The 26,281-nt window shown below is 38.3% G+C and overlaps 1 protein-coding gene across 5 annotated transcripts; it reads right to left on the bottom strand.

Annotated features, from left to right (window-relative positions):
* Window positions 1-242: 242 nt before the first annotated feature.
* Window positions 243-6,454, bottom strand: LOC107764169 (uncharacterized). Of its 5 annotated transcripts, XR_012700526.1 has the most exons (6): window positions 6,315-6,454; window positions 6,191-6,238; window positions 1,880-2,000; window positions 965-1,757; window positions 481-758; window positions 243-410 (listed from the first exon to the last, which is right to left on the bottom strand). XR_012700526.1 is itself a non-coding variant. In XM_016582707.2 (4 exons), exons 3-4 carry the CDS (start codon window positions 1,882-1,884, stop codon window positions 1,268-1,270), a joined length of 495 nt encoding a protein of 164 aa, XP_016438193.1. In that variant the 5' UTR covers window positions 1,885-2,000; window positions 6,191-6,238; window positions 6,315-6,454; the 3' UTR covers window positions 820-1,267. The 5 variants fall into 5 exon arrangements, 1 of the variants encoding a protein (XP_016438193.1); XR_012700548.1 differs by having other exon boundaries at window positions 243-758; window positions 6,115-6,238; XR_012700520.1 differs by having other exon boundaries at window positions 243-758.
* Between the last annotated feature and the right edge of the window lie 19,827 nt (window positions 6,455-26,281).

The raw sequence follows: 26,281 nt of genomic DNA, 5'->3' as shown, positions 1-26,281 counted from the left end.
TCACCTCATCTTATACAGTAGACAATCGATGCTTCAATGATTGGTTTTGCTCTAGAACTGAACGTATCTCAGATCTTAATTCGGCCTTCGAGGAACCACCATCTTTCAAGTCTTTTGCTTTTACTCCACCCCAAAGCCAAATACATGACTACGAATTTGAGGTCCAAAGCATTTTTACACTATCTCTATGTTAGGAAGAGATGGTTCGGGCTGCACCAATTCTTAGATTTGAGCCTTTAAAATATATAAAGAAAATTTTCCATTAGAACCAATAACTAAAAGTTCTTACATGTTTAATTAATAAAACGCACATGTTTTACAATTGTCTCGGATTTAACAAGCTTCTTGTTCTTCTTGCGAGTCTAAAAACAAATAGCTGCCAAATCTGGTGGATTGCCATTTTTCTCGCCCTTCACATTAAAGTCAAAATGTCAAATAATGCCTCCCCAATATTTAAAAAAAAAATAGATATGATAACACCTTTTGATAAATAATTGCTCTAATAGGCTTGCAACCAATATCACGAGGCATCTTCAACTTAGCTCTGTTTGTTGCGTTCCTGTTGCTTTTTGCCTGTAAACTTTCTGTACAAAAATATTCTTTTACCAACCACTCCCATTGTTTCTTGTCCACTCCCTTTGGTATATTCTTAAGAGTTTCTTGGATCATCTTACCCCTCACGTACTTTGCATGCAATTGTCCTCTCCATTTGTTCCACAATTCTTTCGTCCATCCCAAAATATGATTGCGATGAATATCTAGGTCATCACACACAAATTTCTCATACAATAAATTAAACATATCATAATACACACTTTAGCAAAACGTATAAAACCTTCATGATTGATAGAACATAGAAAAAGAAATTGATAAAACTAATTTAGCAAAAGAAAATTGTAAGGTTCTGAAAATATATTTTGAGTTCTAGCAAGTAACTTATAAACAAATTGGACACATTTGTTACCTCAATAGCTGCCCACATGTGATTTAGTTTTTCTTCTTTAATATCATCCCATGATGATACTCCCAACGGACACATATTACGATCACAAACTATTATTCCCAAGTGCCTCGAAAATAGACTGCTATTCTTTCCAACAGTTCGATTATTGTAAAATGTTACTTTCAACTTTTGTCCAACTTCAAGTGATGCAACTTCTTTACACTTGTTCCTTCCTTTTACTTTTTTTACCTTTTCAGTAGTACCTGAACCTGCGTTGCACGATTTAGTAATATCTAAAACTATTGTATGTCTCAAGTAAATCTGTCAAACCATACATGTTTCAACTTTTTGCATAACTTGATCAGTGGGTGGAGGAAATGGAGTCTCAGTTTGCATCTGATCTTTCCTAGGAACAAATGAGTTTTTCTTTGTAGATGCAGAGAATAGAATATCAGTAGATGGAGGCAATGAAAAATTAGTTTGCATCTGCTCTTTTTCAGGAACTATGGAGCTTTTCTTTGCTGCTTGCACTCGACCACCAACAGATATGAGAGAATTTGATCTTGTACCATTAGAAGATATTAACATACGTTGACTTCCTTCACAAGTAGAATGTTTAGGCATACTTTGAGCAGTACGAAACGTATTTTGATGGAAGGATTCCGCCTTATTCCCAGACGCTCCTAAAGAGCACACTGATCTTAGCCCTTGCTCTCGTCCCTTTGCTAGAGCACCTGGTGGAAGGAATCCATATTTGGTAGCCTTTGCAGTGGATCCAACCTCAATTTCAAGCTTTGATCTTTTCATGTTAGGCCTACAAAATAATCAGAAGAAACCAAAATAAGAATGACATAATGAAAATAATGTAATAACAGAAATATCATGCAATCAGAATGTAAAACAGTTAATATATCAATACATAAAGAGATGTTTTACCTCATCCATTCTTTTTCGTTTTTTTTTGTGAAGGATTTTCTCAATCTACAGTACTGCCATCTATTTGTTGCACAATCTCATAAGAATCACGAGGTTTCGTCTTCCTCACCACACGCCAACACTGGAATTGTCATTAGCATAAAATACTTGAGATTCTTGGTCCGCTAATACAAAAGACTCATTTATTTTTAAAAATTGCCCCCAACTAACACTAATAAATTCATATTCATTTTATTTAACTCATTGTATTTTATCATACACATCAAACCAATTACATCGAAACAAAATCACTCTTCTACCAGGGACAAATTGCAATTCAAGTATATCCGTCAAAACTCCATAGTAATCAAAGTTCTCGCTATCTTTATCAGTCGCACCAACTACAACTACCCCACAATTTTGAGTCTTTAACTGTTTATCATGATCTTCCACATGAAATCTGTACCCATTAACAACGTAGCCATTGTAACGTCTCACATATCCGGTCGGACCACGTGAACGCGAGAGTAAATCTTTCATGATCTTACTATTATCTCCTTTATGGAATTGTGGGACCTATCAACAAAATTAAATTAAACACTTTAGTATAATTAATATAATATTAAATTTTCATATTTAAAGTCTACCTATTACTCACCCTATCTTTAAACCACTCAATAAATTGTCTGTTACATTCTGCATCGGACAAGTGTTGAAGATTATTGACATGAATTTGTGCAAAGTCTCTACAAAATTTTGATCAACCACAAATGTCATACGGAAGGAGAATGTATTTTTTCATACTCGAGATATGGTAGAACTTCATCGCAATTCTTCAGTATGTATATATGTGCCTATTCCAATTCATTTGCATCAAGTTCCATTTGTTTTCCAGCCACTAAAGTTTTTCCAGGTTGAAAAAATAGAGATAAATCTCCAGTAGAATTCTTTAAACCACCTTCATAATTTCGTTCAGGCCAATTGAACTTTGGGTCAATTTTATGCGGATACCTTGAGCATAAGATCATGCATTCAGTTGCAATGTATCCCTCTGCAATAGACCCTTCTGGACTAGCCCTATTACCAATAAGATATTTCAAAAAATATAGCCATCACTCCACATGATACATCCGACGGTAATGAATAAGCCCCGTAATCTTAGCTTCATTCGCTAAATGAATAGGCAAGTGCACCATGAAATCAAAAAATGAAGGAAGGAATACTATTTCTAACTTGCAAAGAGTTGGAGGAATTTAGGCTTCAATTTGCTCCAACTCTTCCCTACTTAACTCCTTTGATCCAAGGACATTAAAAAATAAAGATAACTCAATAAGTAGTTCACACACTTATTTGGACAACATACCACGTAGTACAAGTGGAAGTAAATACTATAAAATAATATGACAATCATGACTCTTTAAGCCAGAAATCTTGTCATCTTTCATATTCAAACATTGGGAAACATTAGATGAAAATCCATCTGCGACTTTTAAATTCTTTAAGAAAAGGTATAACTTGTGCTTTTCTTCAAGAGACAATGTGTAACATGCAATTGGAACTTCTTATTTTCCCTCTTTTTTGATTGGGTGCAATTCCGGCCTAATGTTCATTTCTTGCAAATCTAGCCGAGTTTTAGTTGTGTCCTTGGTCTTTTCTTTGGCATTCATGATAGTCACCAAATGTTATCACATATGTTCTTCTCAATATGCATAGCATCCAAATTATTTCACAACAAAAGAGATTTCCAATATGGAAGTTCAAAAAAAATACTCTTCTTGTTCCAATTATCCTTTCGAGTATCATGTGATAATTTGATTCGTTTCTTGGGATCCTTTGTTAATCGTAGCCCTTCAAGATCTTGTATTTGATTAAGCATCTCAATACCAAAACGCTCTTTTGGTGGGAGCCTTCTCTCTTTTGTGCCATCAAATGACTCCTTATCATTCCTTCATTTATGATTTAGAGAAAGGTAACGCCGATGACCCATAAAACATTGCTTCTTACTATTAGTTAATCTAATTGAGGAAGTGTCTTAGTTACAACATAGGAATGCCAATTTCCCATTTGTGCTCCATTCATATAAATTTTCATATGCTGAAAAGTCATTGATGGTCCATAACAAAGAAGCGTGCAACTTAAAATTCTGTTTGGTTGATGCATCAAAGGTCTCAATACCAATTTCCCATTGCTCCTTCAATTCGTCTATCAAGGGTTGAAGATAAACATCAATTGCTTCTACAGGACTATCTGGACCTGGAATAAGCATTGACAAAATTAAATTTTCTTGCTTCATACACAACCAAGGTGTTGATTATAAGGAATAAGTACCACATGCCATATACTATATGGAGTTTTTGAATTTTAAAATGGCTGAAATCCATCACTAGCAAGTCCAAGTCAAACATTATGAGGCTCGGCTGCAAATGAGGGATGAAGTTCATCAAAAGACTTCCATGCCATTGAATCAGCTGGGTGCCTCATCGTTCCATCATCAACTCTTTCATCTTGAGGCCATATCATTAGAGAAAATGTCTTTGAAGACATAAATAACCTCTGAAGCCTAGGCTTTAATGGAAAATAGCGTAAAGTCTATGATGCTACCCTTTTACCATTTTTTTATTCCTTGTTTTCCCGCTATGTTTATCCAATTTCCATCTGGACGCGCCACAAACTTTGCACGATTCAAATAGTTTATCCTCCTTCATATATAACATGCAATTGTTTTTACAAGCATCAATCTTTTGGTAAGAAAGCCCGAGATCTCGAATTACCTTCTTTGCCTCATAATATAAACCTGGCTAATTAGCTCCATTAGGCAATAACTCATCCTTTAACATTTTTAATAACATTGTAAATGACTCATTACTCCAACGAGCAATACTTTTTATGTGAAGCAAGTAAATCATCAGAACCAATGTCCGTAGTGCCTCCATCAATATTAGCATATAAATCACTCAAAATTTCTCGTATTTCATCATCACTTTCATACTCCTCTACTTCATCATCATCTTCATTTTCACATTCAGATTGTGGCTCAAACTTCTCCATGATGATACCAAAAAGTATAATTTTGAATTATTCCGTATACTTTCAAATGTGCATCTACAATCTCACGTGTTCCTAAAGTTGTGTTACAACATTTGAGACATGGACATGGTATTTCACACATTTCTCTTGTTATTCTAAAAGCGCAATCCAATAATATTTGTACACAATTTAAGGAGGCTTCATCAACTCAATTATCAACAAGTTGCATCCACTACTTACTTGGTGCCATAACCTTGGAGGTTACATAAGAATTAAATTAGAAAAAAAATATAGGACAATGAATGTACTCTAAGATGCACATAACCTTTTAGGAAAAATGATATAACTGAAAAAGAGGTTTCTGTAAGAAACAAAGTGTCTTGATCCATACGAAGTTGTGACTAATTATCCAGAAAAGCTGATACATATAAGAAACTAAAACTAATAAAATATCACTAGAATGAGATAAGCTACAAATTAATTGTCGAAATAGACATAACACGCAATTTCTCTATTCAACACTCATCAACTAGTGTACTTTTTACACATCAATAATTTCTTGGGTCCATTAGGAGTACATTCCTTTCCGGACAATGAGCTAGAATTAACAATTATTAACTGATGATATTTAAAAAATTAAAACTAAAAAGGGGCTGATAGAAAATAATGTTGCTAGTTTTCATTTTGTTGAGTTATAAATGAGCCACAAATACTCCAGAAGTTGAATACAATTGAAAGCCACAGACAAGAGTTCTAAAACTAAACCAATGCATACTAGACTTACCCACTAAAAGTTAGACAAGTCAAGAAAAATTGACTAAATATTATATTAAACAAGTTTTGGAAAGGGAAAGGATTCTCTAAAATCTAATACTAAATTCCTACTAAAAAGGGACCGAAACATATAAATTCACTCATAAACAATCTAAACAAAATAAAGTAAATATGTGATTTCTTATGAAAAATAAACAATTGTAGACAAATCCTTACTCCAACTTGAATAAAACGAGAAATTCTTCTTAGGGTAAGTTTCAAAAATAAAAACAGAGAACTATAACAGAGGAAGAACAAATTTGAAGAACAAATACCAAACAAAGCATAGGCTTTTACAAAAAATACAAAAAGGGACACTCAAGCAAATGTAATCTGGAAAAGAACTGATTGTAAAAAGAATTGTTGAGTCGTAGCAACAAACTACTACCAGAAACAAAAATCAAGATTTCACAAACCTGCAAAAATGGGTTGTTGAGAAATATTAAACAAAGGTTAACTTAGAAGATATATAGAGAAAAAAAGTGTGTTTACTTGTCATGAGATGAGTAGTAGATTTTTAGTTTGATATTCTCCCCAAATCTGCAAAATATTAGTTTAGATAACCTATCTTAGGAAAGATAAAAGTAAATTGTTGATTTAGTTTCAGTATGCATACCTTCGTTTATGGAGATTTAGGAGATTTAGGGTTTATACTTTCTTTGAGGAGTGAGGGAGATAAGCCTTGAGAGAAATCAGGAGACTTAGCTTTTCTTAAAAGTTAGAGTAAATTTTTTTTTAAGTTTTATTCCAATTTGGTGTGGCGCCACTTCTCGCGCGGCAAATATGCATAATTAAGGACCATATATCAGAACTAATTTTATTTTGTTATAAATATAACTCAAAATAACAATATCGAACAAGGAAAAACAAGCTAAGATATATAAATAGAAAGAGAGGAAGAGAGATTCTTATTTCTTCTTCAATTGTGTGTTTTTCCTAACTATTACAAGGCCTTTATATAGGCATGAAAAGTGAATAAAAATATGTCATTAAATATGTCATTAAGCATTTGAGAAGATCATGGAGGAAGAGTAGACATCCAACTTATTGATTTCTCTTATAACATTCCCCCTTGGATATCCATAGATAATGTGCCTCGCTAAAATCTTATTAGGAAAAAATCCTATTGAAAAAAAAATCATAGTGAAGGAAAAAGAGTACACATGTTTAGAAATACGCATTTTGGTTGCCTCGTTAAAAACCTTGCAAGAAAAATCCAGTGGGACAAAACCTTGTAAGGAAAAAAGAGTACAACGCGTATTAACTCCCTCTGATGAGAGCATCAATTCACATCCTTGAGCTTTCGCATCCCAATCTTGTACACTAGTTTCTTGAAGGTTGACATCGGTAGAGATTTGGTGAACAAATCAGCCATATTATCACTTGAACGGATCTGTTGCACATTGATATCACCATTCTTTTGAAGATCATGTGTGAAAAATAACTTTGGTGAAATGTGCTTTGTCCTATCCCCTTTTATGAATCCTCCTTTCAATTGGGCTATGCATGCTGCATTGTCTTCATACAAAATTGTGGGTAATTTATCACACTTCAAACTACACTTGTCTCGAATAAGGTGTATTATAGACCGCAACCATACACATTCTCGACTTACTTCATGAATAGCAATTATCTCAGCATGATTAGATGAAGTAGCCACTATTGATTGCTTAGTCGATCGCCAAGATATGGCAGTGCCTCCATATGTAAACACATAGCCTGTTTGAGATCGAGCCTTGTATGGGTCAGATAAATACCCAGCATCGGCATAACCAACAAGATCGGGACTGCAATCATTGCCATAAAATAACCCCATATCGATAGTCCCTTTTAGATACCGCAATATGTGTTTGATTCCATTCCAATGTCTCATTGTAGGAGCAGAGCTATATCTTGCTAAGACATTAACTGAAAAAGTTATGTCAGGCCTTGTAGTGTTAGCAAGATACATAAGTGCACCAATTGCACTAAGATATGGTACTTCAGGACCAAGAAGTTCTTCATTCTTTTCTTGAGGTCGGAACGGGTCCTTATTCACATCAAGTGATCTAACAATCATCGGAGTACTTAATGGATGTTCTTCATCCATGTAAAACCGTTTCAATACCTTTTCTATGTAGGCAGATTGATGAACAAAAGTCCCGTTTGCCAAATGTTCAATTTGCAAACCAAGACGTAATTTTGTTTTTCCGAGATCTTTCATCTCAAATTCCTTCTTTAAATAATCAATTGCCTTTTGGAGTTCTGTAGGAGTTCCAATAAGGTTTATGTCATCAACATATACAGCAAGTACAACAAACTCTAATGTTGTTTTCTTTATAAAAACACATGGACAAATGGTATCATTTATATAACCTTTCTTTAATAAATACTCATTAAGGCGGTTATACCACATTCTACCTGATTGCTTTAGACCATACAAAGATCTTTGCAGTTTGATTGAAAATATTTCCCGGGACTTCGAATTATGTGCATCAGGCATTTTAAATCCCTGGGGAATTTTCATGTATATCTCATTATCAAGTGAGCCGTAAAGGTAGGCTGTAACCACATCCATTAAATGCATGTCAAGCTTTTCATGGACATCAAAACTAATGAGATAACGGAACGTTATAGCATCCATAACAGGAGAATATGTCTTTTCATAATCGATACCAGGCCTTTGTGAAAATCCTTGTGCAACAAGGCGTGCCTTATATCTTTGTACCTCATTTTTCCCATTCCTTTTACGTACAAAAACCCATTTATAGCCAACAGGCTTAACACCATTTGGTGTTTGGACTACAGACCCAAAAACTTCATGTTTTGCAAGTGAAGTTAATTCTGCCTGGATAGCATCTTCTTATTTTGGCCAATCATTTCTCTGTCTACATTCATCAACGGATTTTGGTTCAAGATCCTCATCTTGTTGCATTATTTCAATAGCGACATTATAAGCAAAAACGTTATCGATAACAATATTATTTCGGTTCCATCTTTTTTCCGTTAAGACATAACTTATTGAGATCTCTTCATTCTTATCATTTTCAGGTACCTGAACCTCCCTTGAGGTTTTATCATTTGTTATGTCTTTGTGCTCTTCTTGAGTCACTACCTCCGTATTATGATCACTTTGATCATTTGCTCCTTTTCTTTTTCGAGGATTTTTATCCTTAGAACCGATAAGTCTACCACGTTTCAAGCGTGGTTTAAAATTATTTGCTTTAATTAATTGTCCTATCGGGATATTCACTCGAATTGGAGCATTAGCAGCTGGAATATGTGACTTAGTCACCCTTGGTAGGTCAGTGAATGCATCTGGCAGTTGATTTGCAATATTTTGCAAATGAATGATCTTTTGAACCTCTTGTTCACATGGATTTGTTCGAGGATCTAAATGAGATATTGATAATACATTCCAATCTATCTCGTTTCTCAGCTGCTTATTTTCTCCCCCTAATATTGGGTATACTGATTCATCAAAATGACAATCAGAAAATCTTGCTGTAAATAAATCTCCAGTCATAGGCTCCAGATATTTTATAATAGAAGGAGATTCATACCCAATATATACTCCCAACCTTCTTTGGGGACCCATCTTTATGCGTTGTGGTGGAGCAATTGGAACATATATCGCACAACCAAAGATTCTAAGATGAGAAATATTTGGCTCCTGACCAAAAGCCAATTGCAATGGGGAGACTTTATGATAACTTGTGGGTCTTATCCGCACAAGTGCTGCTGCATGTAAAATAGCATGACCCCATATTGAAATGGGAAGTTTTGTTCTCATAAGCATTGGTCTAGCAATTAATTGGAGGCGTTTGATCAATGATTCCGCTAGACCATTTTACGTATGAACATGAGCAACCGGATGCTAAATTGTTATCCCAATTGATATACAATAATCATTAAAGGCTTGGGATGTAAACTCACCAACATTGTCAAGACGAATTGTCTTAATTGCATAATCTGGAAATTGTGCTCTTAGCTTTATTATTTGAGCCAACAATCTCGCAAGTGCCATATTGCGAGTTGATAGTAAGCACACATGTGACCATCTTGTAGATGCATCTATCAAAACTATATAATATCTGAATGGTCCACATGGAGGGTGAATGTGCCCACATATATCACCCTGTATACGTTCCAGAAATGTAGGGGATTCCATCCTAACTTTAATAGCTGATGGTCTAATAATTAATTTGCCTTGAGAACATGCAGCACAAGAGAATTCTTTAAATTGAAGAATCTTATGGTTCTTCATTGAATGTCCATGTGAATTCTCAATTATTTTACGCATCATAGTAGAACCAGGATGACCCAACCGGTCATGCCAAATAATAAAATTATCTTGATTAGTAAACTTTTCATTTACTATGGCATGCGTTTCAATCTTGCTAATACTTGTGTAGTATAAGCCGGAGGAAAGAGCAGGTAACATTTCAAGCACATATTTCTTACCAGACATTATTGTAGTAATATAAAGATATTCAATCTTTTCCTCATTTGTAGTCTCAATATGGTAGCCATTTTGGCGAATATCTTTGAAACTTAATAAGTTTCTTTGAGATTTACTACAATATAGTGCTTCATCAATAGCCAAATTTGTTCCTCCTGGTAGTAATAAATTGGCTCTTCCAGAACCTTCAATTAATTTTGTACTACCGGATATTGTATTAACATTGGCTTCTTTCATTACCAAATAAGAGAAATATCTCTTATCTCTTAAAATAGTGTGTGTTGTAGCACTATCCAGAGGACATATATCATCTTTATTAATCTTGAGTCCAACTGAAGACCGGAAAATTTTCATATTCTTCATAAAAAAAATAATCAAAAAGTATATTATAAGAAATAGGAAAGACAAACAAAATATATATTAAGAAATACATTAGGAATGTAGAAACTAGCAACACATGATATATTAGGAAAATACACTTAAGAAAAATAAACTAGTTGCAAACATAACAAAATGACAACTTTTATTATAGCTTCATTCCCAGTAAGATGATTAGTTCTTCAGTCAATATCCTCAAAGAAGTCTCCAGCTTCTAAATGAGTAATATTTGCTAGGCCTCCAAAATCATCATCTTTATATGCAAGATGTGCCTCAGAATCATATTTGTTTGAGGGACCTACTTCATCATCATTATTTTGAAAGGTCAAGTGCGCCTCCACATTATTTTCTTTCTTTCTAAGGGAGGCTTGATAAAGTTTGACAAAATAATCTGGCGTACGACAAATGCGTGCCCAATGACCTTTCATACCACATCGGTGACACATACTAATTTTACCTTTTGAAGGATTAATTTGAGAACCCTTATTGTTCTCCTGTTTACTTCCACCATAATGACGATAATTATTTCGTCCCCTGCCACGTCCACGTCTACGACTATGTCCACGACCACGGTAATTATTTTGTTTTCTTTCAGACTTATCATATGCTGCTACAGCATTCACTTCCGGGAATGGTGCTGACCCAGTGGGACGGGCTTCATGATTTTTCATTAATAGAGTATTATTCTGCTCTGCCACAAGTAGGCATGTGATTAACTCAGAATATTTCTTAAAACCCTTTTCACGGTATTGCTGTTGTAGCACCACATTTGAAGCGTGAAAAGTAGAAAATATTTTTTCTAATAAGTCCTCATCTGTGATAGTGTCTCCACATAATTTTAATAGAGAACTTACTTTAAAGATAGCCGAATTATACTCACTTACGGTTTTAAAGTCTTGCAACCTTAAATGTATCCATTCATACCGAGCTTTCGGTAATACTGTAAGTTTTAGGTGGTCATATCGATCCTTCAAATTAATCCATAACTCAAGTGGATCTTTTACAGTTAAATATTCAGTTTTTAACCCTTCATGTAGATGATGACGAAGGAAAATCATGGCCTTTGCTTTATCCTGATTTGATGCTTCATTTTCTTGTATAATAGTATTTCCAAGACCTTTAGCGTCAAGGTGAATTTCAGCATCAAGGACCCATGATAAATAATTCTTCCCGGTAATGTCTAGTGCCACAAATTCAAGCTTTGACAAGTTTGACATATTGAAACTAATCACAAAAGTAAATGGGTTAGAACAAATACAAATAATTTTCAATGAAAATATACTTGTAAAAATAAATCAGACAACTAATTAAGAAGTTGATCACTTCAAATATGTAGTATAAAAAGTAACATATAATATATATATATATATATATATGTCAAATAAACAAGAATTATGGAGTATATGAATAAACACAAAGAGATATATTTAGTATGGTAAAAGAAAAGTAATTTATTATAAACGTGGATTTGAGGAATAACCATATACGGTGATAAGAGTGAATGTATTCAAATATTACTTTCCACCAATTGTAAAGTAATTTAAACTAGTATGTACAATAATTACTTTGTCACCTTGGTTATCACTATTTTATTTTTGTAGAATGTCTTGAAGATAAGTTTTGCTCTACGCAAGTCCACACATATTTATTAAATTATTTTTGTTAGTTTAACGCACTTAAGATCTATATCTTATATTTTCTTTAACAATAAGCAAGGTAAGAGAACTTCAGTAACATGATCAACTAAAATAAATGCTTAACAGTATATGAATTTGTTAATAAATAGCATATTGGTGCATATATATTACCATAAACTAAAAGAATATATAGTGATATACCTGAAGGAGAATCGAACACAACTAGGATGTGATTGTAAAAATGAAGGTGATAATCGTGCTGATAACGTGTTATAAATATAACTCAAAATAACAATATCGAACAAGGAAAAACAAGCTAAGATATATAGATAGAAAGAGAGGAAGAGAGATTCTTATTTCTTCTTCAATTGTGTGTTTTTCCTATCTATTACAAGGCCTTTATATAGGCATGAAAAGTGAATAAAAATATGTCATTGAATATGTCATTAAGCATTTGAGAAGATCATGGAGGAAGAGTAGACATCCAACTTATTGATTTCTTTTATAACATATTTCTCTTTAATATATTAATGAAAAATAGAGATTTAAGGACTAGCGTATATTCTCGTCCTTACTAGTGTACTTCTAGGGACCAGATTCGTACCTCGTCGCTAAATGCTGGTCCCTAAAAAGGCTTTTTCTTGTAGTGAAAATCCATGGTGATACGCTCCCATTTGCACTCCGGAATCTCAAGCCTCTGAAGTAATCTGCCTGGTCTCTGATGCTCATACTTCACCCGCTGACAATTTAGGCACCGAGCTATAAACCACATTATATCCTTCTTCGTCCTCCTCCACCAATAATGTTGCCTCAAGTCCTAGTACATTTTTGCGGTACCCGGATGGATAGAATATTGCGAACTGTGGGCCTCCCAAGGATCAACTCACGTAGCCCATCTATATTAGTCACACAAATCTGACCCCGCATTCTCAACATACCATCATCCCCAATAGTAACATCCTTGGCATCACCGTGTTGTACCGTGTCCTTTAGGACAAACAAATGGGGATCATCATAGTGGCGCTCTCTGATGCGATCATATAAGAAAGACCGAGAAACCACACAAGCTAGAACCCGACTGGGCTCCGAAATATCTAATCTCGCGAATTGGTTGGCCAAGGTCTGAACATCAACTGCAAGCGGTCTCTCACAAACATGAATAAATGCAAGGCTACCCATACTCACCGCCTTTCAACTCAAGGCATCGGCCACTACATTGGCCTTCCCAGGATGATATAAAAATGGTAATATCATAGTCCTTTAGAAAATCCAACCATCTCTGTTGCATCAAATCTAGATCCTTTTGTTTGAACAAGTACTGGAGACTTCGATGATCTATATATACCTCACAAGACACACCGTAGAGATAATACCTCAAAATCTTCAATGCATGAACTATGGCTACCAATTCCAAATCATGAACACGATAGTTTTTCTAATGGGGCTTCATCTGGTGCAAGCATAAGCAATCACTCTACCCTTCTACATCAAGACACACCTGATACCGATTCGAGAAGCATCACAATACACTGTATAAGAGCCGAACGCTGAAGGCAAAACTAGAACTGAAGTTGTGGTCAAGGTAGTCTTGAGGTTCTGGAAGTTTCCTCACACTCATCCGACCACCTGTTGGAGAAACCTTCTGGGTCAATTTGGTCAAAGGCGTTTCAATAGACGAGAAACCCTCCACAAAGCGGCGATAATAACTGGCTAAGCCGAGAAAGCTCCGAATCTCAGTAGCTGAAGATGGTCTGGGACAAATCTGGACCGCTTCTATCTTATTTGGATCCACCTTAATCCCCTCACTGGACACCACGTTCCGCAAGAACGCCACCGAACTAAGCCAAAACTTGCACTTGGAGAACTTGGCATAAAGCTTCTCCATCTTTAGTAGCTGTAGTACAATCCTCAAATGATGGGCATGCTCCTCCTGGCTACATGAGTACACCAGGATATCATCAATGAATACTATGTCAAACGAGTCGATATATGGCTGAAATACATTGTTCATCAGATTCATGAATGTTGTTGGGGCATTGGTCAGCCCAAAAGACATCACAAGGAACTCATAAGTGACCATAACATGTCCTAAATGTCGTCTTTAGAATATCTGAGTCTCAAATCTTCAACTGGTGATACCTAGACCTCAAATTGATCTTAGAGAACACCCTCGCCCCCTGAATCCGATAAAATAGATCATCAATGCACGACAAAGGATACTTTTTCTTGATTCTAACTTTGTTCAACTGCCTATAGTCGATACACATCCGCATAGTACCATCCTTTTTCTTAACAAACAAAACTGGTGCACCCCAAGGTGATACACTAGGCCTAATAAACCCCTTATCAAGTAGTTCCTGAAGCTGATCTTTCAATTCTTTCAACTTCGTTGGTGCCATAAGATACGGAGGAATAGAAATGGGCTGAGTGACCGGCACCGAGTCAATATCCCTATCGGGTGGCATGCCCGACAGGTCTGCAGGGAACTCATCTAGAAAGTCTCGCACCACCGGAACATAATCAATAGTAAGGGTATCAATACCAAGATCCCTCATAAAGGCAAAATATGACAGACACGCCTTCCCAACCATTCGTTGGGCCTTCAAATAAGAAATTACCCTACTGGGAACATAATCTAGAGCACCTCTCCACTCGATCTTTGGCAACCCCGTCATCGCCAACATCACGGTCTTAGCGTGACAATCCAGAATAGCATGACATGGAGACAACCAATCCATACCAAAGATCATGTCGAAATCAACCATACTAAGCAATAAGATACCAACTCGAGTCTCCAATCCCCCAATAGTCACTACACATGACCGATGCACACTGTCCATAACAATAGTACCGCCCAATGGCGTAGATACATGAACAGATGAAGCTAAGGACTCATAGGGCATATTCAGATAACGAGCAAAATATGATGATACATACGGATAAGTGGAACCAGGGTCAAATAATATAAAAGCATCCCCGTAGCATACTGAGACAATACCTGTAATCACTGTGTCTGAAGCAACGACATCTGGCCTGGCATGAATAGCATAGAATCGAGCCTGAGCCCCACCCCGAGCTGGCTGGGCGGGTGGTGAAGTAACTAGTGCTAAAGTCATGGCCTGACTCCTCAGCTGAACTGGACCTCTCGTAACGTGGGGACAAATATCCCCTCTCGAAAAATGGTGCCAAATACTGAGACGGACCCTAAGAACTAGAAACTACCAGAAAAACCTGGTGCAGATGAACCCTGAACTGAAGGTGCATGAGATGAACTCTAAGCTGGGAGTGCACTGAGAGATGACTGATCCGGTCGAGCACTGTATGATCCATGGCTAGCTGATGCTCCACAATGAACTGGACGAGCCATCTGAGCGGGCCTATAAGGATGACCCTTGATGTGGTGGAACTGACCCCCCAGAATGAACACCGCTAAAACCGTCCGAACTACGAGGCCTTTTAGCCTCCCTCTCCTCACGCTCCTGACTACATACCATCTCTAGACGTCGAGTAATATCAACCAGCTCGTCGAACGTAGCACCTGATACAATCTCCTGAGTCATAATAAAACGCAACTGATAGCGAAGGCCATCAATGAACCTCCCAATCCTCTCCCTCCCAGTGGGGACCAACCAAACTGCATGACGAGCCAAATATGATAATCTTATCTCATACTAGGTCACAGACATGCCCTCTTAATGCAGTTGCTCGAACTGCCTACGCACCTCCTCCCTGCGGGACTGTGGCACAAACTTCTCCAAGAAGAGAATGGAGAACTCATGCCATGAAAGTGGTGCTGCATCGACTGGCATGCGCTTCTCAAAGGCCTCCCACCATATGAAGGTAGCCCCAGTAAACTGAAAAGTAGTAAATGAGACCCCACTGGTCTCCAAAATTCCCCTCCCCCCCATACGAAGAATCCGCTGGCACCTATCGAAGAAGTCATGGGCATCGTCTGACTCAGCCCCACCGAATGATAGAGGCTGGAGTCTCTCAAATTTCTCTAGTCTCATAATGGTACCCACATGAGCGTGAGCAACTGCAACCAGTTAGGCTGGTAGTACCCCCGGGTGTCTAAATTCCTTGCATCACCTGCTCTGGAGTCAGGGCGGCTGGAGTCTGAGTACCTCCCCCGCTTGAGAAGTGGATGGCGCGGTCTGAACAGAAACCGCCTGAGCAAGGCTAGTGCACAGAGTCACTATTTTAGCCAAATCCTCCTAAAGGCCTGGAATCACAATGGGCATAACTGGTGCCTGAGCTGATCCCACTAGCTCAACCATATATGGAGCCCACTTCTGAGCTGGAGCAACTGGTGGTTCTGCAAGCGCTGCTCTAACTGCTGTAGGAGCTACGCCTCGGACCCTATCGCGACCCCTACCACGACCCCAGCCTCTCGTGGCCCTAGCCGGTGGTACTGGTGGTTGTCCGTCTGCTCCTGTAGCACGTGTCCTCACCATCTGTGAGAGAATAGAATAACAGAAATTTACTTCCCGGAATTAATAAATTCGCACGACAAGAATACAACAATGTGAAGTTTTCCTAAGGGTTCGGCAGCCTCTCGAAGATAAGTACAAACGTCTCCGTACCAATCTGCAGGACTACTAAACCTGCTCATGACTCGTGAGACCTATGTAACCTAGGCTCTGATACCAACTTATTATGACCCAAAACTCAACTTATCGTGATGGCTCCTATCATGGTACTAGGCAAGCCAACAATTCAGACGTTACCAACACTTCCTAATTTAAAGTATACTAAAACAGGTTTAAATAAGTGAAAATGTCATAAAACGGGATAAAATGTCATAACTCAATACAAAAGTTTTCCCAACACCAGGGTGTCACTGAGTACACGAGCATCTATACAATACTAAATCTGATACACTATCTAAGAAAAATAGAAACCGAATAAGTAAACTGAGGGATAGAGGGAGGAGAGTCAAGGTTTGCAGACGCCATGTCAGCTGCCTCGATAATCTCTGAATGACTGAACTCTGTGAATCAGTAGCTGCCGTGACCGAAAATACCTGGATCTGCACACGAAGTGCAGGGTGTAGAGTGAGTACAACCAATTCAATAAGTAACAAATCTAACCTTTGGACTGAAAGTAGTGATGGGCTCGAATATTACAACCCACACACGGAATTAACAACACGGAAATCTATGGAAAATATGACAATAATATCTTAAAAATTCATAATATGCAGGTAACGGTACAAGAATTTAGGCATGCTTCCAGGTTTAACAATTAAACTCAGAATAGATAAAATATGCCATGTCTGAATGATATGAGGAATATGTCATCCTTATATCTACATGCCAATATGCATATCGTATGTGATGCAACACACCAAAAGCCTTACGTAGTCACACTCTCGGAGTACTCAACTTGACTTCTTAATTCTCACTTATCACATTCAATCACTTAGCACTGTACAGGGCAGATCCAGCTCAAATGCAAATAAGTCCATGGCACATCCAGCCTATATGAAAATAAATCTAGGGTAAATCCAGCCTAATGCAAATGAATCAATAGCAATTGCGCTCACTATGGGTGTGCAGACTCCGGAGGGGAAGATCCAACCCAAGCATTATAATAAGCCAAATCCTGGCATGAATCAATAAAGTCTATTACGACGTGCAGTATGATCCCATAAATGTCACTCACAGACAGGCCCTCAGCCTCACCCAGTCATCAATCTCTGTAGCCTCTCGGGCTTACAACGCTCATGCTAAGCAACCCAAATCAATGATACAGGATGTGGAAATATACGATAACGGAGACTGAGATATGATATGCAATGATGAATACAACTGAGTACATAACAACAATTAAGCAAATAACTCAATAACAAAGATCGACCATTGTAAGTCCCAAATGTACTAGTATATAGCCTAAACATGTTTTCTAGTATGAATTATAGCTCAAGTGCTTTAACACTTAGAGTATAGTAATAATTTTCAGATAAGATAGCTACAAAGTTCAAATTTATCGACTAAATCACAATTACTACGGTGTACTCCCACACGCCCGTCACCTAGCGTGCACGTCATCTCAAAACCAATCACATAACACGTAAATCAGGGTTTCATACCCTCAGAACTAAGTTTAGAAGTGTTACATACATCAAACTGTGCAAAACTCTACTCCAACAAGCCCTTGCCTCACGAATCGGCCTCCAAATGCCTCAAATCTAGCCACAACAATTCGATAGAATCAACACGAGCTAAAGTCAACTCAATAGTCGACCCCCGAGCCCGTCTCGAAATCCGATAAAAGTCAGAAAATCCGGAAGCCCATTCAACCACGAGTCCAACCATACCAAATTTACCAAATTCCAACAACAATTCGTCACTCAAATCCCCCAAATTAACATTCCAAATCCCTAGCGTCAGACTCCCAAAATTCCACCTCAAAACACACAAACTAGGTGGGAAATTCAATGGGGAAAAAACATTATTGAATAAAAATGATCACAAGTGACTTATCTCAACAAACCCCCTGGAATCCCTCTAAAAAATTGCCTTGGTCCGAGTTTGCAAAGTCCAAAATTGCCTTGGTCCGGATTTAACACTGGCAGTGCTTTTGCTTTTGTGGATCATTTAACCGCACTTACGGTTCCGCTTTTGCGAAGATTCCTCCGCTTCTGCGATCCAACTTTTTCATCCCACTTCCGCATCTACGATCCTTCTTGCGAAGATGTGAGCCCACATCTACGAAACATCCTTCGCTCCTGCACTTCCCAGGCTTAATCCTAGATCTCGCATTTGTGTCCCTTTCTCCGCATCTATGAACTCGAATGTGCAGAAATACCATCATAATTGTGCATGACCCCTAGCTGACCCAACTTCGCTTTTGCGGTCCCTTGCTCATTTCTGTGAGCTCGCACCTGCGATCAAAATTCCGCAGGTGTGATCGCACCAGCGATCAAAACTCCGCAGGTGCGATCGCACCAGACCTGGTGAAGTTCAACAGTTCTTCAATTCCAAACTTTGATCCGTTAACTATCTGAACTCCACCCGAGGCCCCCGGGACCTCAACCAAATATACTAACAAGTCCTAAATCATGACAGGAACTTAGTCGAGGCCTCAAATCACATCAAACAACATCAAAAACACGAATCACACCTCAATTCAAGCATAACAGAAACTAAGAAATTCCAACTTCTACAATCAATGCCGAAACTTATCAAATCAAGTTCGATTGACCTCAAATTTTGCACACAAGTCATAAATGACACAACAAGCATACTCCAACTCCCGTAACCAAACTCCGAGACCGATAACAACAAAGTCAACTCTTGGTCAAACTTCTCAATTTCCAAAACTTCTAATTTTCCAACTTTCGCTATTTCAGGCCTAAATTTACTACGGACCTCCAAATCACTATCCAGACACACTCCTAAGTCCAAAATCACCCAGAGAAGCTATCGGGACCATAAAGAATACATTCCGGAGTCGTTTAGACATAATTGCACATCTGGTTAACCTTTTTAATGTAAGCTTCCAACCTTGGGACTAAATGTCTCATCTCATTTTGAAACATCACTGAAACGGAACTAACTACCCCAACAAGTCACATAATCACAATTGAGCATAAAATAAGCAGTAAATGGGGGGAACGGGGCCACAAATCACGTTACACTCCCTTTAGTGCAAGTACTAGCAAACAAAATAGATGAGCATATGGCATCTTGCTGCCAACTCAATTGTCACTAAGTCAACTAATGCATCGTCCTCAGTGCTTTCTAATTTCTCAAGAGAGTTAAGCTCTCATGTCATGAGAGACTGTCAGGACCCAAACTCCCACCGCAAAGGTCATGATAGCACCTAGTCTCTAAGACCGGGTAAGTCTATCACATATTGATGTCAATCAAATTATAATAATTTCAAATTAACAAAAGCTGCGAAATGCATTAATACTGCCAAATGTGGATACAATAATCAACATTCCAAAATCCAATAGTATTGTGTCATAATCTCTAAATGGAATACATATCAAGTCTCGAAGAGACAATAATGTTAGATATACATAAACAGTAGAAACAAATTAAAGAGGGTGACTCCGAGGCATGTGACCGGAATAGCATGGAAACCTTGAAATCTCCAACAAGCTCAAGCACGCCTCTCTAGCGATCCGTCCGATCAGAAGTATCAAGATGTGAAAAAGTGTAGTATGAGTACACCAAAGTCGGTATCTAGTAAGTATCAAGACTAACCTCATTGAAGTAGTGACGAGATTCGAGTCACGTAATACTCAGTATCACATGACTTGAACCTCGTCACTACTTCACTGAGGTTAGTCTCTCTCTCTCTCTCTCTCTCATATATATATATATATATATATATATATATATATATATATATATATATAAAGATAAAGAAATATATAATGGATACAATATCAACAACCTTTTTCGAACATGTGATAACAACTCCAACAAGTAAAAGCCCAGTTTAGCAACAAGTCATAAAAAAGAAACACAAACATATGGCACATCGTGACCAGAATTTGGTCACAATAATAATAGTCACCCTATCGTTCTGCCCTGACAATAACAATATCCGCCTTGTCGCTCCCACCTAACAAAATAACAATATCCCCCAAGTTCCTCCCGCCTGACAAAATAACAATATCTCCCCTTGTTGCTTCAATTAAGTAATATCCTCATCTCAACATCAACAACATCAATCATAATTGCATGGCAGTAACCTCATGCCATTACCGAACAATCTACCTAACACGTTCACATGTGCCATGATCACAAAAATATAGCATGTCCCTAATTGTCATCAAGAAATTAACTCATAAATGGCTCACACAATTCACAAGGACATAACAATAGGGAATGTGGATGGGTGTTCAACATACATATATAAATATAGCTAACTCAATTTAGAAAAAACTCCACAAATGCCCAATTTGGCTAATTTAGAAAATAATAATCCTAAAACATGATCTCTAGCATGGAAAAATAACTCAAGTATTATATAAAAGCAACCTGGAGTCGACTCCGGTCATTTTATACATTGCACCCGGATATGTACTCATCACCTCACATATGCGTTGCATCAATTTCATCACAATCAAGTAATTAAAGTCTAATCCTAGCAGTTATTCCGCCCACACAAAAGTTTGGCAAGATACGTACCTCAAATAGTCCCAATTCAATCCTCAAAGAGAGCCTTTTCCTCAGAAATCACCTTCCCATGGCTCAAATCTAGCAAATAACTACTCGATAACATCAAACAATGCAAAAGGAATCAATTTCAATTAATAAAATTAAAATCTAAAAAATCTAAAAAAGTCAACCTCAAGACCACCCGGTCAAAACCCGAGTCAAATAGTAGATCCCGACTACCCATAATCTCACAAGTCCAAATATATGATTAGATTTAAAAACCGAGTCCAAATGGACTCTCAAAATCTTCAAATTTTATTTTTTGAAATATTTTATCAAAATCCCAATTTTAACTGATAGATTCATCAATCAAATTCTAAATCATAGATGAAATCAAGGAAAAATGAACAAATATGAGTGAAAAACACATATCCAAACCAAGTGGGTGAAAATCACTTTAAATCGAGCGGCCAATCTCAAAATATGAAATAATGAGTCTAAATCCCAAATTCTTAGCTATATAGCTGAGCCGCAGAAGTCACATTTGCGACATGGAGTTCGCAATTGCGACCCTTGGCTCGCAAATGCGAAGCCTTCCAAACCTCACAGCAGTCGCAAATGCAACCACATAGTTCGCAAATGCGAACACCCCTAGCTTCCAACCATCTTCGCAATTGTGACACTAGGTTCGCAAATGCGAAGCCAACCCACTCATACACACATCACAATTGTGATATGAACCATGCAAATGCGAACAAGATTTTGCATTTGCGAGACCTACAACACCAACAAAACTGAACTCAACCTATAAATGATTTGGAACATGTCCGAAACTCATAACCTATTTGTATGTGTATCTGTCGTAATGTGACCTCAACTTATTTTGCTGGTGTTGTAGGTCTCGCAAATGCACATACAAAACCAAACATCCCCAAGGTGAAGCACTCAGGCTGATGAAACAATTATTTAGAAATTCTAGAAGTTGTTCCTTTAATTCCCTCAACTCTACTAGAGCCATGCGGTACGATGGAACAGATATGAGCTGAGTCCCCGGAACCAAATCGATACCAAAATCAATATCCATATCGGGTGGCATGCCCGGTAGGTCTGCAGGGAAAACATCTGAAAACTGCCTCACTACAGGGACTCAATCAACCATGGGTGTATCAGCACTCACATCTCTAACAAAAGCTAGGTACACCAAGCACCCCTTCTCAACTATTTGTTGTTCCTTCAGAAAAGACACCACACTACTAGGAACATGACCCAAGGAACCTCTCCACTCCAACCTCAGGAACCTAGGCATAGCCAATGTTATGGTCTTAGCATGACAATCAAGAAGTGCATGATATGTAGATAACCAAATCTATGCCCAAGATCACATCAAAATCCACCATATTAAGCAACATAAGATCAATTCGAGTCTCAGAACCCCCAATAGTGACAAAACAAGAACGATAGACACGGTACACCATAATAGAATCCCCAACGGGTGTATACACATAAATAAGGGTATGTAGAGAATCACGAGATATATCCAAATATGAAGAAAAATAGGATGACACGTACGAATAAGTAGAACCCGGATCAAATAAAACGGATGCATCTCTATGACTGACCGAAATAATACCTGTAATGACTGCATATGATGCAACCGCCTCAGTCCTACCAGGAAAAGCATAACAACGAGTCTGGCCTCCCCCTCTAGGGCGTCTTTTACCTGCATGTCCCCCACATATAGTTGGATAAGTAGGTGGAGTGGCAACAAGAGCGATGATCACGGTTTGAGTAACCTGATGAGGTACACCCATCTGGAGTTTGGGACAATATCTCACCAGATTCCTAGTATCCCCACACTCAAAAATCCTCTCTACCGATGTGGCTCCTGGGGCTGAGTCTACCCAAGACGCCTAACTCTGAAATCCATGGCTAGTTGGAGCATCATGTGAGATCTAAAGTGCAGACTGAACTGGTCGACTCACAAAACCTCTACCATGGAGGGTCTTGGCCATAGAAACTAGTAAATCCTCTGGAATCACGAGGCTTCTTAGCCTCCCTATCCTGCCTCTCTAGACCACAAATATGCTCCAACCTCCTAACAATCTCCACAACCTGATGAAATAGAGTCTGAGTCTCCAAATCTGAGGCTATAAACGAGTCCCTCAATAAATCTACGGAATCTCTCCCTATAGTGGAAACCAAAGCAGGTGCATGACGAAATTACTCTGTAAACCTCATAGCATACTCGGACATAGTCATACTCCCCTGGCACAACTGCTCAAACTCACAGCACAACTCGTCACTACGGGTCTGTTGAATAAACTCTCTCAAGAAAAGATCTAAAAATTAGGACCATGTAAGTGGTGCTGCGCCAACTAGCCTACTCGTCCCCTAAGTCTGCCAAAATCTATATGCCGACCCTGTCAATATCTCACCAGGTGCCTAGTATCCCCACACTCAAAAACACTCTCTGTCGATGTGGCTGCTGGGACTGAGTCTGCCCGAGACGTCTGAAGTAACCATTGTAAGGACCTCGTGCAGGAGGTTCACTGAAGGATGTTTGCCTGTGCTCTGAAATCCATGGCTAGTTAGAGCATCATGTGAGATCTAAAGTGCAGACTGAACTGGTCGACTGACAAAACCTCTACCATGGCGGGTCTTGGCCATAAAAACCAGTAAATCCTCTGGAATCACGAGGCTTCTTAGCCTCTCCAGACCACAAATATGCTCCAACCTCCTAACAATCTCCACAACCTGATGAAATAGAGTCTCAGTCTCCAACTCTCGTGCCAACCCAAATCTGAGCCTATAAATGAGTCCCTCAATAAATCTACGGACTCTTTCCCCATAGTGGAAACCAAGACAGGTGAATGACGAAATTACTCTGTAAACCTCATAGCATACTCGGACATAGTCATACTCCCTTGGCACAACTGCTCAAACTCACTGCACAACTCGTCACTACGGTTCTGTTGAATAAACTCTCTCAAGAAAAGATCGAAAAATTGGGACCATGTAAGTGGTGCTGTGCCAACTAGCCTACTCGCCTCATAAGTCTGCCAGAATCTATATGCCGACCCTGTCAGCTGAAAAGTTTAAGGTCGACCCCGCTCGACTCCACCAAACCCATAGTATGCAGAATGTAGTGACACTGATCCAAGAAACTATGGGCATCCTCAGAAGCTTCGCCACTGAAATAAGGAGGGCGAAACTTCTTGAACCTCTCTAACCACTTCTGCTCCTCAACCGACACGATTGGCCCGACCTTAGGCTGAAGCACAATCATGGGCTGCACCAGTATAATATCGAAGCCTGATCAACATGAGCTCACTACTCTGGAGTATGTAAAGCGGGAGTCTGGACTCCTTCTCCAGCCTATGAAGTAGCCGGTGCAACCGAAATCAATCATGCTTGAGCCAAAGTCCCAAACATGCTCAGAAAGTGTGCCAAGGTCTCCTAAAGTCCAGAGGTAGCAGCAGGCCCCTCAGGTGCTTGCTCCCCAATCGGAGGTACTGGTGGATCCTCAGTCGCGACACTAGCATAGCCCCTTGCTGCAGCACATACTCAGCCTCTGCCTCTACCTAGGCCTCTAGCAACACTGGCCCTGGGAAACATCATTAGTAACTGAAGCTCGTGCCCTCAATATCTGTGAGATAATAGAAAGACAGAGGCTCAAACCCTGAAATTAATAAATCTGCACAATAAGGAATGAAAGAAGTGAAACTTTCCTAATAGTTTCATAGCTTCTCAAAGATAAGTATATACGTCTCCGTACAGATCTGAAAGAATCGACTAAACTTACTCATGAATCGTAGAACCTATGAACCTAGGGTTCTGATACCAACTTATCACAACCAAAACACCCACGACAGAGGTTGTGATGGCACATAGTCTCTAAGACTAGGTAAGCCTATCACATATTGATGTCATTCAAAATATATAAACTTCAAATCAACAAAAACTGTGAAATACTTTAATAATTCCAAACGTGGATACATTAATCCATATCCCAAAACCTAGTACTGAGTTATAAGTTCTAAATGGAATACATATCAAGTCTCAAACAGTACAATAATGTTTGAAATACATAAATAGTAGAAACATAGTAAAGAGGGTATCTCTGAGGCATTTGAATAGAACAATAGGGATACCTTGAAGTCTCAAACAAGCTCAAGCATGCCTCTAGCGATCTGCCCAATCAGAAGTACCTGGATCAGCACAAACATGTACAGAAATGTAGAATGAGTACAACACAGTCGTTACCTAGTAAGTATCAAGACTAATCCCGGTGAAGTAATGACGAGGTCCAAGTCACGTGATGCTCACTAGTCAAACAACCTGTACAATATAAAAAAAACTTACAACAGAATATATAGCGGAGGCAATATCAACAACTTTTTTCGAACATGTGATAACAACTCAAACAAGTAAAAGTCCAGCTTGGCAATAAGTCATCAAATAAAAAACTAAAATATAGGGCACCTCGTGCCCATAATTTGGTCACAATAATATTAGCCACCCGTATCGCTCCGCCCTAACAATAACAATATCCCACCTTGTCGCTCCGGCCTGATAAATTAACAATATCCCGCATTGTCACTCCAGTTTAATAATATTCTCATTACAACAACAACATCAATCACAAGCACACTACAGAAATCTAGTGCCAATACCCAACAATCTGCCCAACATGTCTACATGTGCCATGATCACATCAATACAACATGCCTATAATTGTCATCATGACATAAACACATAAATGGACAACACAATGCACAAGGATATAACAATACAGAATACAAAAGGGTGATTAACATACAAACATGAATACAACTAACTCAATTTACAAACAACTCCACAAATGCCCAACTTGGCTAATTTAGGAAATAATAATCCTAAAATATGATCTCTAGCATGAAAAAATAAATCCAAGTAGCCATCCAAGACGAACACATGTATCACAGCGATCTCACAATCAAAACTATGCGAGAAGTGCAACCTCAGATCA

Source organism: Nicotiana tabacum, chromosome 2 (assembly GCF_000715075.1).
Source record: "Nicotiana tabacum cultivar K326 chromosome 2, ASM71507v2, whole genome shotgun sequence".
NCBI lineage: Eukaryota > Viridiplantae > Streptophyta > Magnoliopsida > Solanales > Solanaceae > Nicotiana > Nicotiana tabacum.
Note: the sequence above shows the minus strand (reverse complement) of the source record. Positions and strands in the feature narration are given on the sequence as shown.